The following is a 17,748-nucleotide window of genomic DNA, read 5'->3' as shown; positions in this document are numbered from 1 at the left end:
TGCATCTGTATCTTTCAGACGAGAGTCACAACTATTACCCATCACCTTTTCTTAGTTGCTCTGGTTGCTATACAGGGTTGCTTTACTCAGCTCCAGTGCCTCTCCTGATGCAATTGGTCTTTCCCTTCTCACTCTGGAGAGCCATGAAGCTTTTCTGCAAGGGTACCTCAGGCCTTGGGGGAAGTTTCTTCCTCCTGCTGGTCCTTGCTGTCACAAGCTTCCACTCTTCCATGTTACTGGCCCCCCTCCCTTCCATGTGTGCCTTTAATTAAAGACGTTAACCGTTTCCACCACACATGGAATGATTTCCCACCTTCCTGAATATACAGCATACATGCAGGCATGTGCAGGGCCCTTACTACATGTGCTCTGCCCGCCTTTAACCCTCCCTTCTCTAAAGCATCTCAGCATGCCCCAGACTACAAACCTGTGACACTGGCTTGGCTGCTTTTCCTAATGACTATCTTTAGCTCAGCTACTTTGTCTTACTGACCAACATCCCTTAGATGTTCTGCCTTCCCCAATTGCAGCCACTGGTTACAACTGGCTGTTTCAAAGCCTCCTCTAATTCCAGCTTTTACAGAGACCCGATTCCTCAGCCTTGCCATGTCAGAAAGTTCAACTCTAAAATGCCGTCCTGTGAGTTTCCACAGGGGAGGAAACACAGCTCACCGTGCCTGCAGCACCTTAGCACCTGAGCATCCGCAGTGCCAGGGACCTGCTATTTGCAGCTCCATAACTTTCCACCTCAGCTGCCCTTGCAGCGTTTCCCGCGCGTTCCCGTAGTGTCACCCCCGTGCTGTTGGCCTCATGGCCTTGCACCTGCAAACCCCGATACCGGTGTCAGGCTGGGTTCTGACAGGAAATACGCTACTGCTGGCATGAGCAATGCCTCCTTTACAATCCTTGTGCCTCAGATCTCAGTGTGTAGTGGTGAAAACCAAGCAGAGAGCACAGCAGAGTAGCCAGCAGCCACCGGAGCTCAGGCATAAGCGCCACCGCCATAAGGCACGGGCAGGGCCGTGACCACCGGCCGGGGCACAGCGCCGACAGACCCCGCTGGCTCCACAGCTTTTCCTCGGGGCGCGGTGGAAGGGGAAGAGCGAAGTGGAGCAGCGCCCGGGGCCCGTCTCCTCCCCCGGAACGTAGACGGTTAATTAGCAGACCGGTGGATAAAAGCTCCTGCGGGCACCGGGCGGCCCCCGGGCGCTGGCGGCACCGCTCAGTGGTGCAGGGGGCAGCCCGCCAGGAAAGGCCCCGGCTCAGCCCCGGCCTCACAATTCCGCTCCTCCGCTCCAGAGGGGGCGATGGCGAGCCAGGCGGCCGCTCTGCCCCCGCCGCCTTGCCCGCCCCTGTGCTTCCGCCAGGCCCCGGAAGCAGCAGCGGAGGATGGCCGCGGAGAGCAGGGAGGCGGCGGATCTGCAGCCGGCGGGGGAGGGCAGCGGCGAGCCGGAGGGCGGCTTCGGGCAGCTGCTGGAAGAGGATGAGGAGGGGGACGACGCCGGCTACGTCCTCTACAGGTACGGCCGCGGCGGCGGCGCTCCCGAGCGGCCGGGACGGGGCTGCTCCCTCCTCAGCGAGGAGGGCGGCGACGCGGGGCGTCACGTGTGGGGGACGCGGGATGGCGGAGCCGTTCGGTTCGTAAGGATTTTGCCGGCCGGAGGGCGGCAGCCCCCCCCCCGCCGCCGCTGCTGGGACGGGGAAGGGGCGGACGCGGTAGGTAGCGGTGCCGCTGGGCCCGGGGTGGGCGGAGGAGGCGGGGGGACGGCGGGGGTCGTGGGCGCCCGGAGCGGCGTGTGCGGGCGGCGGCGGTGTCTGATCGCCTTCCTCTCCCACCTTGTCTCGCCACGGGGGTTTGATGGGGTCGGGTATGTCAGCGGCTCCTTTGCTCGTTTGTAAGCTGGCCTGTGCCCCCGACAGTAACAGGGTGGGAACAGGGAGGTGTAGCCGGGCGTAGGTTTGTGGGTGCCCAGTGGTGGGGGTGGCGCCCGGTGCTGCTGGGAGACGCTGGCACCGCCACACCGTGTCTTTGCAGGGACAGAAAGGAATGGGCAGATGTTGAACCAGTCCCTCAAAGTGATGGGCCGAGTCCTGTTGTTCAGATCATCTACAGTGAAAAATGTAAGTTTTAAATGAGTTGTGCACTGAAAACGTAAGTTGTGGTCTGTCCTCCACGTTGTTAAAGCCAGACTTTGTGTTTTGGATAACATATTTTCTAGAGTAGTTCTGCAAAGAAATTAGTTTAATGCGTTTTGTGTTGTGGTTGTGCGTTGTGTTTTCACCAAATATCTCTGAAGTTGAATCTTCACCTGAGCTATTAATAGCCAATAGTTTTATTTTAAAATCATATGACTTAAGAAGTAATATAACAGACAGTCTGGTTCACATAATGCTGCATTTCTAGCCCACAAATGGGGGAGAAGCATGTGAAGCTACTGCATCTGAGGAAATAGCATGGGTGATTTTTCTGATTATTTTGTGTATTATTCAGATGATGTGTTTTTAAGATACTTTTGCAGCTTTTTGGTATGCTAATATCATTTAGAGGTTTCAATTAGCAGTGCTGTCAGAGCAAAACATAGCTGTTGTTTTAAAGAAGTATATTTAAAGTACGCAAAATAGCAAGTAACTTCAAAGGATTGTTAGCCTTACCCCCTAATCAGGCCATTGTCTCATAGCCTTGGATAAGATGCTGTTATCTATTTAGTTCAAGATGTCTACGATTACTTCCGGGCTGTTGTGCAACGGGATGAGAGAAGTGAAAGAGCTTTTGAGCTAACAGCAGATGCCATTGAATTAAATGCTGCAAACTACACAGTATGGTAAGTTATAGTCTTGGGATTATTTCTAGTATCATTTGATTGCCAACCTCTTATGTCTTTAATAATTTTGTTAGTCTAATAAGGGCATGACTAGTTGGGTTTATACAGAGGACTAGTGTAGAATTCCACTGAGCTTATGAAGAAAGCCTTTGTTTAGTATTTTCCATGTCTCATTTTGATTCAGTGGTTTTCGTCCATTTGGCTTTGAGGATATTATCAATCAAGGTCAGGATTAGCCACAGAAAGAACTTTACTGTTTAAAATTAGATCACTTGCCTGATAATGTGGCCTTGGCAAAATGCTGAAGATGCCCTCACTTCAAGGAAAGGCAGAAACGCATGATAGCTGCTGTTTCCTGCTAAATAATTGTATACTTATTAAGTAGTGCATTTTAGAAGATCTGTCCAGTTAAAGTGCAGTTAGGTAATGAATAAACTGTGAGTTTCTGATATTCAGAGTAGGGCTTTTTAACTTGTGAGTGCTAAATAGTATCTCTTGTATGTCTATTCGTATATGGTTATTTATGCACTACTTGCATAAAATCAGAAAGGTTATATTATTTTAAGCCATATTTAAGTCATAGTTTCTGTGACGGTAAGACTAGTGTGGGTAGACAGAGATTAATTTGAAACAAGATTGCTGTGATGTTGTAACCAGTTGTATTCCAGTTCTCCACTGTTCAATAATTGGATGGCCTTTACCAGAAGTGAATACGTGGTTTGGTTTTTTTGCACTCTTTATAACTCAGCATCTACTAGAAGAACTGTGAACAAAGGTTCTTCCATGTTCTCCTCTGTGAATTTTAGGAAAGCCCTGTTGCAGCGTTCAAATGCTTGACTTTTATACAGGCATTTCCGGAGGGTCCTCCTGCAGTCTTTGGGAAAGGATCTCCATGAGGAACTTAAGTATATTACAGCTATCATTGAAGATCAGCCAAAGAACTACCAAGTCTGGTAAAATCATGTTTTCAGTTCTTAATGGTTTTTTGCATATAATTTTTGTTTTGTAAATTGTCTAGAATAACTTGTGATCATTGATCCTCAAAGTTGTTAAGAGTTGCTTCTGGTGTCTACTGCATTGACAACAGTGGAGGAGTTAAATGGATTTGAATCAGTATCACTGCCAAAGTCCTCTTTAGCGGTTTGTTCTAAACATGTAATTACGACATTCTAAAAAGGTCTTGTTTTCTTTTAATTTCAGTTTTCCAACTGCCAAAATAAGGCTGACATAAAAAAAAAAAATATTCATGAAAAGGCAAACAAAAAGACAGATAGAAATGAGTATTTTTTTCTTTCATTGGTTCTTGGAGTTTGCCTAGCTGTTATTGGGTTTTTCGCAACAGTATGTGAATGGAAATAGGCAAAACAGCAATGTTGTTATTGCTAGAGAAGTTATGTAGTACTAGAAGATTTTTTTCTGCTGAAGACTTTGGCCGTGGGTGTTAAAAGTAGAAACATATTACTCAAGTAGACATAACTTGTCTAAAAGGAGGTGATTTGTGTATGTGTAGTTAGAATTTGGTGTAAGTATAAGTATGCATCACATATTTCTCAGAGACAAGTGAGATGTTTAATTTGAAATATTTAACTCTGGTTAAGTCTGTGTTTTTTTCTAAGTAGTACAGTTGCTATATGCTATTTTACTACAGACCACATGTTCACAAAAAATTTTTAGACTATGTTCTAAAAATAGTTTCCTCTTCCTGTCATTAGGCATCACAGACGGGTGTTGGTGGAGTGGCTGCAGGATCCATCCCAAGAGCTTGAGTTCATAGCTGACATTCTTAACCAAGATGCCAAAAATTACCATGCGTGGCAACACAGACAATGGGTTATTCAGGTAATGTATCCGCAGGACACAGAATCACTAAATGACCTGCTCAGGTTGTAGAGTTTTGCTTCTTAAATACAATCTGAATTGCATTTGGCACTTTGTTTAAGGCTGAAGGGTGAAAAACAGTTACATTTTAATGTGTGATAGAGGTTAGCTACAGACTTGCTTTTTAGGAATTGAGTTCAAAAAGTCTGGTTTTGGCTGCTTACTGTTATGTGTGTGAATTTAATGATGAGCTAATATCATTGCATGCAACTGAATAGCGTAGCATGCTCATAGTGTACTTATTTTTTCGTTGAATTTTGTGTTGATCTGTTTAAAAAAGTCTCAGTATCTAATGTTCAGGGAACTTAAGAGTTAGGAGAATACATCTTAAAAAATAAAAACTTTTGATTGTGATACTCTTTTCCTTCCCTTTCCATAGGAGTTCAAATTATGGGACAATGAACTGGAATACGTAGACCAGCTTTTGAGGGAAGATGTGAGAAACAACTCTGTTTGGAACCAACGCCACTTTGTAATTTTCAACACCACCGGCTATGATGATCCAGCAGTCCTAGACAGAGAAGTCCAGTTAGTAATGTTGTTCATGCTAACATTAAGCATTCTGCATTACATGAAAGCAAAGAAATACCTTGACAGTCCATGTGGGCTTGTCTTTCCTGTTTTTAATGCAGTTTTTGGGCTCGCTCTCATGGATAGCAGATCAAGTGTTAATGCATATATAGAGGTGTTTGGTACCACCAACTAGTTGAGTAGCACTGAAGCAAGCTATGCTTACTCTGGACATGCTGTTCTCATGAATCTGTCTTCCTGTCCTGCTGTTTATTGTGCAAACAGAACTTTGGCTTTTTATAGTCTAGCTATAGCGGAACAACCTGCAAAAAGTCTGTGACACTGGAAGCACATAAATTGTGCTGTTCACTAATATCTTGCATCGTACCCCTAGAAAGCTTGGAAAGAGGGGCACTCTCAGTGTTGTACTAAACTGCTATGTTAGTAGTACGGTAGCCACAATGATTTAAAGGTGACATGGGTTGTAGGAAGAGGAATTGCCTTTTGTGAAGAATGTCGTACAGCTGGAAAAAGAAAGGAGCTTTCAGGGGTGTATTGTCAGTGTTTGAGTTGGTCAGTTTTGAGGAAGGTGATCCTTGGAAACTGTTTCAAAGTGGTGTGTTTGTAACTGAAGACAAACTGGGCTTATAGCCATTTGTTTCACTACTGATGGTGGTAAAGGAAGCTTCCTTGTATGGTTTTCACATCTCAGACTGCTTATCAGGGTTGATGGTTATGAGAACATGTTTGTCTAATGAGAAGGTACTGCAATTTTTTGGAATTTTTTTCTCCCGAAAAAAGACTGAATCCCTGAATTGGTACGTTGTTCATAGAGGATCCCAGCCCTCACCACCTTGCACTGCCTTTGCAATGCTCTTTGCAAACTGCAGTAAGTTGTACTTTTATTTCAGTTTGTAACTTCTTTGCAGATTAATAAGTCTGAACCATTTCTATTACTTAGGCTTGGATATTTCCAGCTTTTTCTCTCCAGAGAGAAAAATGCTGCGATGTTCAGCATAATTGGATTCCATCTTAAGAATCAGACTGCCTAAGGTTAAGACTTCCTAGATGTCATTATAGAACCGTAGTTGGGCTGCTTGTTGCTTGATAAACTTGGTCTTTGTCATAGTGACTGCAGAAGTTTAAAAAGGTTTAGGGCGGGTTTGATGGTTTCTTTTCAGTAGTGCTTTAGAGCTTTTTGTCAGTATTTGCTGTCTCTGCAAATCAGCCGAATGCCTTATTATACTGGGGAAGGGCAGAAGGTAAAGTCTGCTTTGTGACTGTATGGCAGGTGCCACTGGCTGCTTGGCTTTTAGAGGAGTTGCTTAACTGCTACTTTAAAAGAACTGCTGCAGAAGGCTTTGTGAGCTGACAGCTTGACCTCTGATTTTCTGTGGGTTTGCTCAAGTGCAGACTCATGAAAAAATTTCTGTGAATAGGTACAGAACATACCACATGCAGTCATGTTAACATAGTTTACCCTGAGCTTTGAATACTCTAGCCTTTTAAGTCCCTTACCATTGCTGAGCATCAAGACACAAGTTATTCCTGTAGCGTACCAGGAGGGTGTATCGTGTTGTTTCTTACTTGGCTGTAGTGACAGTGAACATGGCTATGCTAAGGGCAAATTCTGCCTGTCAAATTTGGTGGACTTCTGTGATGGCGTTTACAGCATTGGTGAATAAGGGAAGAGCAACTGATGTTAACTACCTGGACTTGAGCAAAGCATTTGACACTGCCCTGCACAGCATCCTTGTCTCTGATTTACAGAGACATGGATTTGACAGATGGACCACTTGGTGGATAAGGAATTGGCTGGATGGTCATATGCAAAGAGTTGCAGTTAATGGCTTGATGTCCAGGTGGTGACCAGTGACAAGTGGTGCTCCTCAGGGGTCAGTACTGGGACCAGTGCTGTTTAACATCTTTGTTGGTGACATGGCAGTAGGATTGAGTGCACCCTGAGCAAGTTTGCTGACAACACCAAGCTGTGTGGCACGGTTGGCGTGCTGGAGGGAAAGAATGCCATCCAGAGGGACCTGGACAGGCTTGAGAGGTGGGCCCATGTGAACCTCATGAAGTTCAGCAAGGCCAAGTGCAAGGTCCTGCACATGGGTCGGAGCAACCCCATGCACAAATACATACTGAGTGGAGAATGGATTCAGCCTTGAGGAAAAGGACTTCGGGGTGTTGGTTAATGAGAAGCTCAACATGACCTGGCAATGTGCGCTTGCAGCCCAGAGAGCCAGCTGTATCTTGCATCAAGAGCAGCGTGGTCAGCATGGTCAGGGGAGGTGGTTCTGCTCTACTCTGTGCTGGTGAGACTTTACCTGGAGTACTGTGTCCAGCTCTGGGGCCTGCAACGTAAGAAGGAGATGGACCTGTTGGAGCGAGTCCAGAGAATGGCCATGAAGATGATCAGAGGGCTGGGGCATAGCCTCCTCTATGAGGACAGTCTGAGAGAGTTGGGGTTGTTCAGCCCAGAGAAGAGAAGGCTCCAGATAGACCTTATAGCAGCCTTCCAGTATGGAAAGGTGGGGAGGGAATATTGATGAGGGGGTGTAGTGACAGGACAAGGGGTAATGGTTTTAAACTGAAAGGTGGTAGATTTAGCTTAGGTATATAGGAAGAAATACTTTACTGTGAGGGTTTTGGGACACTGGAATAGGTTACCCAGAGAAGCAGGGGGTGCCCCATCCCTGGAAGTGTTCAAGACCAGGGTGGATGGGGCTTTGAGCAACCTGATCTAGTGGTTGGTGTCCCTGCCCATGGCAGGGGGGTTGGAACGAGATGATCTTTAAGGTCCCTTCTATCTCTAACCGTTCTATGGTTATTGCTCATAATTTTGAGAACTGTTTCATTATTGTATAAAATGCAGCAAATAGAACACTTCAGAGTCTCAAACTTTTCACAATGTCTGCCTCTGAGACTTGCAGTGATTATATTATGAGACATTTCTGATCTATCACCTAATGAGATGATCTACAAAAAGACTCTGAAATATAGACTTGAGGGATGTATTTGGGAATGTCTGAGCACATTCAGGCAATTTCTGACTGCATTGTTAGTGGTTGCGTTCATGACCTGTTATCTTTTTCTCACAGATACACTCTTGAGATGATCACAGCAGTGCCACATAATGAGAGCGCTTGGAACTATTTGAAAGGGTGAGGCATACTTCTCTGTGGGGCAAAGAGAATATCTGTGAAGGTGTCTTATGCTTAGCTCTTAACTGGAAAGAGCTTGTTGTTGTTCATTCTAGTGTTGTGTGCTTAAGCAGGCAGGCAAAAAAACTCCACAAGAAGTTAATATATTAACCCAATTTCTCTATAACTTTCCACTAAGTTTCTGGCCCTGTTGTTCTTGTGGGAGGATTGCAAACACTTCTCATGCTTTTAAAAAATTGGCCTGTAACGTTACTGGTTCAAAAGCATAGATTAGAAGGTAATGAGCATGCTTTCAGTCTAATTTCTCTTCAGTTGAGTGAAACTATACTAGCTTACTACAACATTAAGCTGTATTATTGCTGCATGCTGCTTACTTTCTGCCTTATGTGTATTTGCACCCTTATTGCAAAACTGACTGATCTCCTGTCATGGCTTAACCCCAGTCAGCAGACAGGACCACACAGCTGCTTGCTTACTCCCCCCAGTTGGGACTGGGGAGAGAATCAGAAAAATTAAGTGAGAAAATTTGTGGTTTGAGATAAAGGCAGGTTAAGTAAAGCAAAAGTTATGTGCACAAGGAAAGCAAAACAAGGAATTCATTCACTACTTCCCATCAGCAGGCAAGTGTTCAGCCATCTCCAGGAAAGCAGGGCTCCATCATGCATAGCCTTTATTTGGGAAGACAAATGCTGTAACTCCAAGCGCTCCCCCTTTAGCTCCCTTCTGCCCCCAGCTTTATATACTGAGCATGATGTCACATGGCATGGAATATTCCTTTGGTCAGCTTGGGTCAGCTGTCCCAGCTGTGTCTCCTACCAACTTCTTTTGCCCTCCCACCCAGCCTGCTTGCTGGTGGGACAATATGAGGAGCAGAAAAGGCCCTGAGAGCTTAGCAACAACTGAAAACATCAGTGTGCTATCAGAAGTATTTCTCATCCCGCATCCAAAACATAGCACTATACCAGCTGCTAGTAAAAAAGCTAATTCTATCTCAACTGAAACCACAATATCTACAAACAAAGGAGTCATAACAAAAATGTAATTCTTCACGCTGAATTTCCCAGCACTATGTTTCAAGCCTATTAACCTCTCTTGTAGAATTCTACAGGATCGTGGTCTTTCTAAGTATCCAAATCTGTTAGAGCAACTGTTGAATTTACAGCCCAGCCACAGTTCACCCTATCTGATTGCCTTTCTTGTGGACATATATGAAGATATGCTTGAAAACCAGTGTGATAACAAGGAGGAAACGCTAAACAAGGCATTGGAGGTACGTTTTGAGAGCTTGGCTTTGTTTCTCAGGGATGCCATCTATTGCTCTCTTGACAAAATGGGATTGATTTTCATAAATAGAAGAGGATACTTGTTAATCACAGGAGCTCTATGAAAACTTGAACATGAAATCCAGATAATCACAAGGGTCTTGTGAATTTATGTATAAATAATAACTTGCAAGTTATGAAAAACAGTGTAAGTTTTCTTCACCTGGCAGTAAAGGAAGGTTTCTAATATTACCTGCAGAAGAAAGGCGATGTTTGTACAATCAAGGAGTTTCAATGCTAACTTTGTAGCCTGAACTCACTTTCTACTCCATAGGTTAGCGAATCATGTTCTCCAAGTATCTGTATCTAAATAGAATATCAAGCTCCCTTTGCACTTCTTAGCCCATTCTAAGAAATCTGGCAGAATTAGCTTAAAGGCGAGCAGACACTGGGAATACCAGTAAGAAATGTCAGGCATTGTTTCCTACAGAGAATAAGTGACTGCTAGCAATGTTGTGTGTCTCCCTGTGCTTCATATTCGAGGAACTCCTTGCTGTGGTTTGCAGTGTAGTTTTTACAAGAACACTTTTCATTCACTATGGGACAGACTGTGGGAACTCAGTGTAATTAGAGCTGCAGTTCTTGCCTGGAGTCTCTGTGTTCCAACAGCATTTTTTCTTAACGTGTTTCCTTTGTTGTGTTCCCGGACCAGAGTGTAAATAAGTGCAGTTGTACCTCACAGATTCATGTCTCTTTATACTATTTCACTGAGTTTGACTTCTTTGTCTATTTAGGCATCAAAGCTCCTATTTCTCAACTCTGGTTTACTGAGTAAGGCATCAATGTCATCTGCATAATAAAAAGGAATTGACTAGAACATTGAACAGTAGACAGTGTTCATATCATATAAACTTTACACAGCATGTCCTGTGAGCAGGGTTGACTTCTGCTGTGCCTCGCTGCTCACCCAGATCAAAATAAAACAAAAATCAGAATGTGTAGAAGTACCTGTATAGCATCACCTCTGACACATTGTGAGAGAAGGCTACTGACTTGCATGGAGAACCCTTTTGGGACAGCCTGCTAAGAGAAAAACCATAAGCAAAACATCTCCTGACGGTCCATTGGGAGTACTGAAGATTCAGGATGTTGCACCACTGTTTTGAATTAAGTCCTGTGCAGCCTACTGGATCCCTAAAAGGCAATTGTCAGGAAGTTACAAGTATACTGCAGGCTGAATAGGCTGGGGTAGATGATGAGTGGTAGGCATGGAAAGGAGTCATGGGAAGCAGTTGCAACTGAAATAGGACTGGAGAGGTCTTTGTGCAGTGTCAGATTGGTTGACTACAAGTTGGAGTAGACATCCATTTGAGTCACTGGACAGTTGCAAATCTGGTGAATAAAACAAATGTTGTTGCTAAGAAAGGTGTTTCTAATACTAGCTGAACCATATATTGTGTGCATTTTATATAGATAACCAAAAGCTTACGGAAACCTTATAACACTCCAATATCTCATTTTTCTTTCATAGTTGTGTGAAATTCTGGCTAAAGAAAAAGACACCATCCGAAAGGAATACTGGAGATACATTGGAAGGTCTCTTAAGAACAAGCACAGCTCAGGCACTGAACAGAGCACGCCGACAGACAAGCAGCAGTAGCTGAACATGGAAGAAACAACGTTAAGCTCTCAAGCTGTTCCGAAGCAGTACTAAGTAGCATCAACTAGTTTAAAATCCAGTGTAGTATTCTCCTGCTGAAGAAGTATTGCAATGAAAGAGGAGTGCAGTGCTGTATAGTCTCAGATTGCTGCTGGTGAAAGCGCTAGATGCGGTCAAGAAATGAACTAAGGCTTAATTATTGAAATATAACAAATAAAGGGTTTATTTCCTAATAATGAATACATATACCTATGTATAGGTACATAGGTATAGCTATATCTACTCTTTAGCTACATAGGTACATAGCCATGTAGATATATATACCTGCATAGGCATATAGATAAACTGTACCTACTATTTATAAGGTACTAAACCAGTTTCTCATGCCCTGGCTTATCCGCTCATGGTTCCTAACACAGTCACATCAGATGCAGTAATGACTGCAGGTAACTTAGGTTAGTGGATATAAAGTAACCTCCTTGTGGTTAGTGCAGGCAGGCGCTGCAGTTGTCGCTTTATGTGAGAGCAGCTGTGCAACACTGACAGCACAAGCTATTGCATGCGGCTGACACCAAGTGTGGTTTTGTAGTACAAGCAGGTAACTGAAAGCATTTTTCTGAATTTTTTTAGTTTCTTTTGGTCTTTAGTTGAGCATAGCCTGTTCTTTTCAGATGCTAATAGACATAAAAATAACATGTCCCCTTTTAGGGATATTGGATTTACTGCATTGGTGTGTCTTTTGTCTTCTCATCCCAGAAGCTTTCAATACGCTTGATGTATTCAGTGGAGCCTTGAATTCTTATCTGCACAGTCAGGAAAAATGCTTTGAGGACCCTAGAAGATCTGCTTAGTTTTTTCTTGGAATTCTGTTCAGATGGCTGAAAATCTGAATTTATTTATTTTTTTCTTCACCCTTTGTAATCAGACCAAACTGAAGTCATAGGTCAGAAGAGATCATAACTAACTAGTTATATTACATATCTTCACTGAACTGGAAGGGAAGGAATGGTTTTATTTGGGACCTGTTCACATTGAATGTCTTAACCTTGTTGCTCCTACAGGCTTTTCATACCTTTTCCATTCATATATTCAGCCAAGAAGTATTTTCCTCCCCTTCGTGAAAGATAGAAAGTATCTGCAGTATAGAACTGCAAAGGATGTGTATAGCCGCACAAGAAAACTGCTGCATCCGCACTGTTTTCAGTAAATGACTGTTGTAAACTGTGTTCTTAGCGTAGAGTGCTTGCCTGATCTGAAGTATTTTCTTGGAGATGATAATAAAGGGAACAAGTAAGTGCTAGTATTTATAATAGGAAGTCTTTCTGATACTAAAGATTGAAAGCTGCTGCAGTAATTAAACGCTAGTGGAGATTATTTTAAATGTTTGAAATACACTAATTCAATGCTTTTTTTTTTTTTAAAAAACAACTCACAGGGAGTGGAATCACTGTATGAAAGCTATGTAATTTGTTTTAATATTTTTACTACTTTCCCAGCAGTAGAGAAAACATTTTATAGTGACATATGAACTTTTAAAATGGACATGAACTTGGAACTTTTGGAGACTTTTTTACCTGCTTTTTTTTTTTCCTTTATACAAGTATAGTGATACTTGCAAAGATAATGCCACTTCTGAGCTAAGTTTACTAATGAAGGAATAACAGGATATGTACTGTAACAGAAAATATCTCATCTCATCTAAAATAAATGTGTGACCAAACAAGTCATGCAAATGCTAAGGAAAAACCATTCTGGAGACTAGAGTCCATTAAAAAAAAAGTCAGTATGTTTTAACAGAAATGTAATTTTTTTTTCTTAAAAAATGTTTGTTTACTGTCATTTGGATTGCAAGAAAGCTCTAAAATTCTCTTTGAAAGGCATCTCAATTTTGTTGTAGTTAACCATACTCAGAAATACTGAGCTGTGAGAGCTGGGAAAATGACATGCTGCCCAGCCAGGTAGCAACTGCTGCTACCAAGCCTTTAATTTTAAAAATATGTCTGAGGCAGAATCTTTCTCATGGAAATGGATGAGTTACAGAGAGAAGGATCTTACAATAGGAAGTGTTGGATGACTTTAACTGGTAGGAATTGGTACTGACTACCTATGGTCAGGGGAAACACCAAGCTGATTTCTTCTAAGGGTTCATCTGCACAAGGAAACTTACTGTTGTTACTGATTGTGTCTAGTGATTTGACTTTTGTGTTCAATTTTATTACTAATGAGCTGTGCCTAAATGGAAAACTGCATTGGTACAACTGTCCCTTGTAAATCAGTGTAATTGGAACATTCAGTGGAGTACGAAGAACTATTAAAGCATGTGAAATAATTCACTTTCATCAGAGACTGACGTTCTTGTCTTAGATGGTCTAGCTGTCTATTTAAGTCTCTAAGCTGTTACTGACTTAAACCTTATTGTCTCTGTAACTCCATAGACAAAACAGCCCACAAGTCCTTCCTAATCTATTCTGTACCAAACCACCTCAGCTAGCACAAAATGCTTCCTTTGGTTGCTGTCCGGCTGTGCTGAGGCAGATTAGGAGCGTGCTGTTCGGCTGGACCTTCTGTGGGAGCAGTATCCTGCAGCAGGGAAGCAGTGAGGTTTCTAATCACTCCTGACATGTGAAACACTTCTGTCCAAGTGCTAGGAGGCAATTCACGCAGTGCAGCGGTGACAAGGGGTTATGGCGAGATGGGCCCCTACAAGAGCACAAATTGGCTTAAAGCTCCTGGGGCTTTTAGAACAAAGGGGTAAGGGAGCAACATTAAATGATGGTGTGGAGACATACCTTGGAGGCTCACATGAAGGCTTTGCAAATGCTGGTGGACTTGCCTATGTGCAAGTTCAAAATTCTCGGGGGCACACTGCAGCTGTGGTTTTCTTGTACGTGTGAATGGAGAGAGATTATTAACACCTTGAGCCACATGTCTCAGATGTTGTCCCAGATATGGCATGGGGGATACGATAATATGAAAAATGTTCTTCAGCCTAGCTCATGCCCTTTTCTGAACCCCAGTGCCTTCTGCACCTTACTGACATTGTGGGATAAGGTGTATGCCTTGCACTTTCTATTTCAAGTCTGGTTTTAGTTGGTGTTTACCCCTGTGACTTTTGGGTTGGCAGCAGGTTTCCCTTGTGTATCTTCTGCCTAAAGCAGAATGATTTGGAAAATTGAGGTAAGACAATGTTTGGCTGAGTTTTGGCAAGCCTGTTAATGTGGCAGTGTGGCATTTTACCATTCCCCTAGTGTCAAATATCGTTCAATATTTAATCTTTCTTGTAAATAACCATCTCTGTTAAATATCTCAAGTTGAAAACATTTTCTCTTCTTTTTAAGGCTGTACTGTCAGACTTTTGGTACAATATATTTTAACAGCAAAGGGTAAAAAAATTGCATTTGAATGTAAAAAATACATTATTTTGCCGCTGTAACAGGTCCTTTCCAGAATCCCTGGCAGTCTGGACTGGTCTGTATAATTCTGGTCATGAAGAACATTGTCATTTTAAAGTACTCTGTGTACATTTACATGAGTACACTCTGTATGGGTGCCTACTCAGTGCAGGCGAACACTGGATGAAATCTGAAGCAGAGAATAGAAATCTCTAAAGACGACAATCATTTGTTTTCCTCCACAATATGTTATCTAATGCTTAAGTGTTCAAATAGGGATGATCTGTACCTAACAGAAGCCACAGTGTAAAAGCAAAACAGTCATTTTCTCTATTCATCCTTTCTCTGCTCTTAGCATCCTTTTCTCTTAATGCATCACTTGGCTTAATACCCTTTGACACAAGGCTTTTTGAAAATTAGGGGCCTATTCCCAGACCAGAAGTGATGCTGTTGACACTGTTGAGAGAGGAATGTATTTACAAGTTCTGGGCCTCCCTGTGCCTGCTCTGAAAAGAATACCTTACCTTCTACTGCTAGGGTGGGTCCTGAATTTGCAGAAAAGGGGAAAAAAAAAAAGGGGGAGAAAAAAAAAAGCATTACAGTATGTAAAGAGGCACACAAGTACCTGCATATGAACATTCAGGACAAGACTGCCAAAATTAAGAGTGCGTGCACTTATTTAGTTTCCCATAAGTACTTGGTGTGAAGAGCTAATACAAGCTTCAACAAATTTAGCCAGGAACCCCACCCACCTCAGGATGTCTAGGTATCTACATCAGCTGTCCTCTGTAAGCTCTCTAGGGCTCTGTGCTCCGTTATATGTGTCAGCCATCACTGTAGCCATCAAGAAGCCATGTGATATAAGCCTACCTAAGATTTCAGCCTCGGGGAATTAAAATTTTTGCTGTATCATTTTTCTGCTGCTGTGTAGCAGGGAAAGTGGATGTTAATCGCTAGATGGCAGTGTGAAATTCACCCCGAGTTTCACTGACGCCGGCAATGTGCAGGCAAGCAGTGGTGTAACTAGGACAACTCTTTCTCCATGCAGCACCACTAATTTCACACCTGCTAGTTAAACACGGGACAGCAGCTGCTGGTTAATACATAGCACCACAGAGGACTCAAGCACAAGAAGTTTGGGAGGGGCTAAATGGTCATCTTCACTAAAAATTGTTGGTGTTAATTGGAGAGCAATTTTTCATTAACTGAAATGATGTCTCCTCTGACACTGGACACCTGGTACCAAATTTGGACTCTGTTGAGTCCTGATGTTCTGAAATAACCATGTGAATAAAACCCTCTGCTCAGAGCATGGTTTTTGTGGGTGGCAACTTTACTTTGGAAACGTGCCTCCAGTTAGTGCTACCTTCACAAGCTGGGAAGTTTTGGTCCACTAAAGCCAGCCTTGTTATGGTGATTTTCTACAGTCCCTTGGTAATGAAGTGCTGGCCATTGTTGTCTGTTTCTGTGAATATGGGTTGAAGGATGACAGGACCTGCTCCTGCTTCTTGAAGTCAGGGGAGGACTCAGGCCCAATCAAGGAAATTGATCATGGTGTTGCAGGTCCAAAAGTGGTTGCATCACTCATTGGGAAGCAGGACCGAGGACTTTGGTGAAGAAGGGCAAAGACAGACCTCTCTTCCTCATGCACTAGTTTGTAAAACTGAGTCTTGTGTGCTGTCACCACAGTGACAGCAAGTGACTTTTTGTCACTTGTCATTGACTTTAAGTGAATGAAGTGATGCCATGTGTGACTTTAGCCAAGCCAGCTTGAGCACCCAGGGCTGCTCAGGTGCAGCTGCTTCCTATGTGCATATGCATTGAGCTGCCAGGACATGCTACCATTACCTGCTCCCATGGGTATAATGCTAACTCTGGTACCCCTGCCCTTATCTGAAATGGTCAGGTGACAGGTGTAATGCTACTTTATCAGTACTGCTCATGAGCAGTGATCTTGCCACTGCAGAAGACGTCTTGCTGTGCTTGGCCTTCTCATTCTTCTGGGTTTGGGATGCTGTACTTGGTTAATTACAGGTGGTGTCCTGATGTGTCCTGTCTATTCTCCAAGTCACCCCTCCAATAGACCAAAGAACAGCTGAATAAATGTGTGTGCTGCTACTAAGAAGCTTTGGAAGGAGGCGGGAAAAAAAAAAAAGGGAGCTGTATTTGTATTGCTGATGTACATCCCCCATCCTTCCCCTTCTGCCAAAGCTTGTCACTAGGACAAGCAGGCAGATAGATAACCTTCTTCCCTTTCCAGAGCCAAGGTACTTACACACATCTGTCCCTGCTCTAGCTTCCAGCCACACACACATTCACACATGAATGTGAGTTTTATTCCTGGCTTTACTAGAGGATAGTGAGAACACACTCCCCCCGTGCATCATAGCATATGGTGCTCACTGACTGCTGGCTGCTACTTGCACTGACAGTTTCTCTGCTGCAAAATGAGCCAAAATGACCATTTGCAGGTACCCACAGCCCAGGAACATGGTCAGTGTGGAGGGCATATAACCCTTTGCAGCACTGTGCCACACAGTTCAGTGGTAGTGCAAATCTTCTCACTACATTGTTTTAGAGGTCTAGCCTGCAAAGACCCTGAGGTCAGCTGGAGGCTACAATAAAAGGAGAGAGTGTTCAGTATTTTAAACAGGCAAGTGAAATGCAGAAACATCTGGATTCTAAAACACATTTTCAAATGTAAATGTTAATCATTCTTTAACTTAAAAATTAAAAACTTGTAAATTAAGACTAGAAAACTGCTTGGCTTCTGACATTCAGAGGGAAAATGGAAGAGAGTGATTTGTCTTAGGTGAGATCTAGGTTTTTGTTAGAAAGGGATTTCTGAGCAAAACCCCAAAAGCTGGATGAATTCTGCTTGTCATTAGCAGTGTCACAGGCATAGCTAGGTCCTTCTTGGAGCTGAAATTTTATCTTGTGTCATTGCGGAAGGAAGGGGACGATAGGGATGGCTGGGTCCAGGGCAATCCAAAATCACTACTCATGCATCACTAACAACAGCTAAAAATATTACAGCAAATAATTTCAGGAGAGGTG

General features: G+C 43.2%; 1 protein-coding gene across 1 annotated transcript; it reads left to right on the top strand.

The window, feature by feature from the left end:
• The first annotated feature begins 1,365 nt into the window (after positions 1-1,365).
• FNTA (farnesyltransferase, CAAX box, subunit alpha) lies at positions 1,366-13,637 on the top strand. Its single transcript, XM_074166177.1, has 9 exons — positions 1,366-1,520; positions 2,036-2,121; positions 2,708-2,822; positions 3,671-3,775; positions 4,535-4,661; positions 5,080-5,228; positions 8,315-8,377; positions 9,476-9,647; positions 11,171-13,637. The coding sequence occupies exons 1-9, from the start codon at positions 1,390-1,392 to the stop codon at positions 11,297-11,299; spliced, it is 1,077 nt and encodes a 358-aa protein (XP_074022278.1). The 5' UTR covers positions 1,366-1,389; the 3' UTR covers positions 11,300-13,637.
• Positions 13,638-17,748: the final 4,111 nt, after the last annotated feature.

Source organism: Numenius arquata, chromosome Z (genome assembly GCF_964106895.1).
Source record: "Numenius arquata chromosome Z, bNumArq3.hap1.1, whole genome shotgun sequence".
In the NCBI taxonomy this organism is placed as follows: domain Eukaryota; kingdom Metazoa; phylum Chordata; class Aves; order Charadriiformes; family Scolopacidae; genus Numenius; species Numenius arquata.
This window is presented reverse-complemented; position numbering and strand designations above follow the sequence as displayed.

Coding starts and splice junctions, on each gene's coding strand:
- FNTA (XM_074166177.1), top strand. CDS start 1,390: ATGGCCGCGGAGAGCAGGGAGGCGGCGGATCTGCAGCCGGCGGGGGAG. Junction 3,776..4,534: donor CCAAAGAACTACCAAGTCTG/GTAAAATCATGT, acceptor TCCTGTCATTAG/GCATCACAGACGGGTGTTGG. Junction 8,378..9,475: donor GCTTGGAACTATTTGAAAGG/GTGAGGCATACT, acceptor CCTCTCTTGTAG/AATTCTACAGGATCGTGGTC.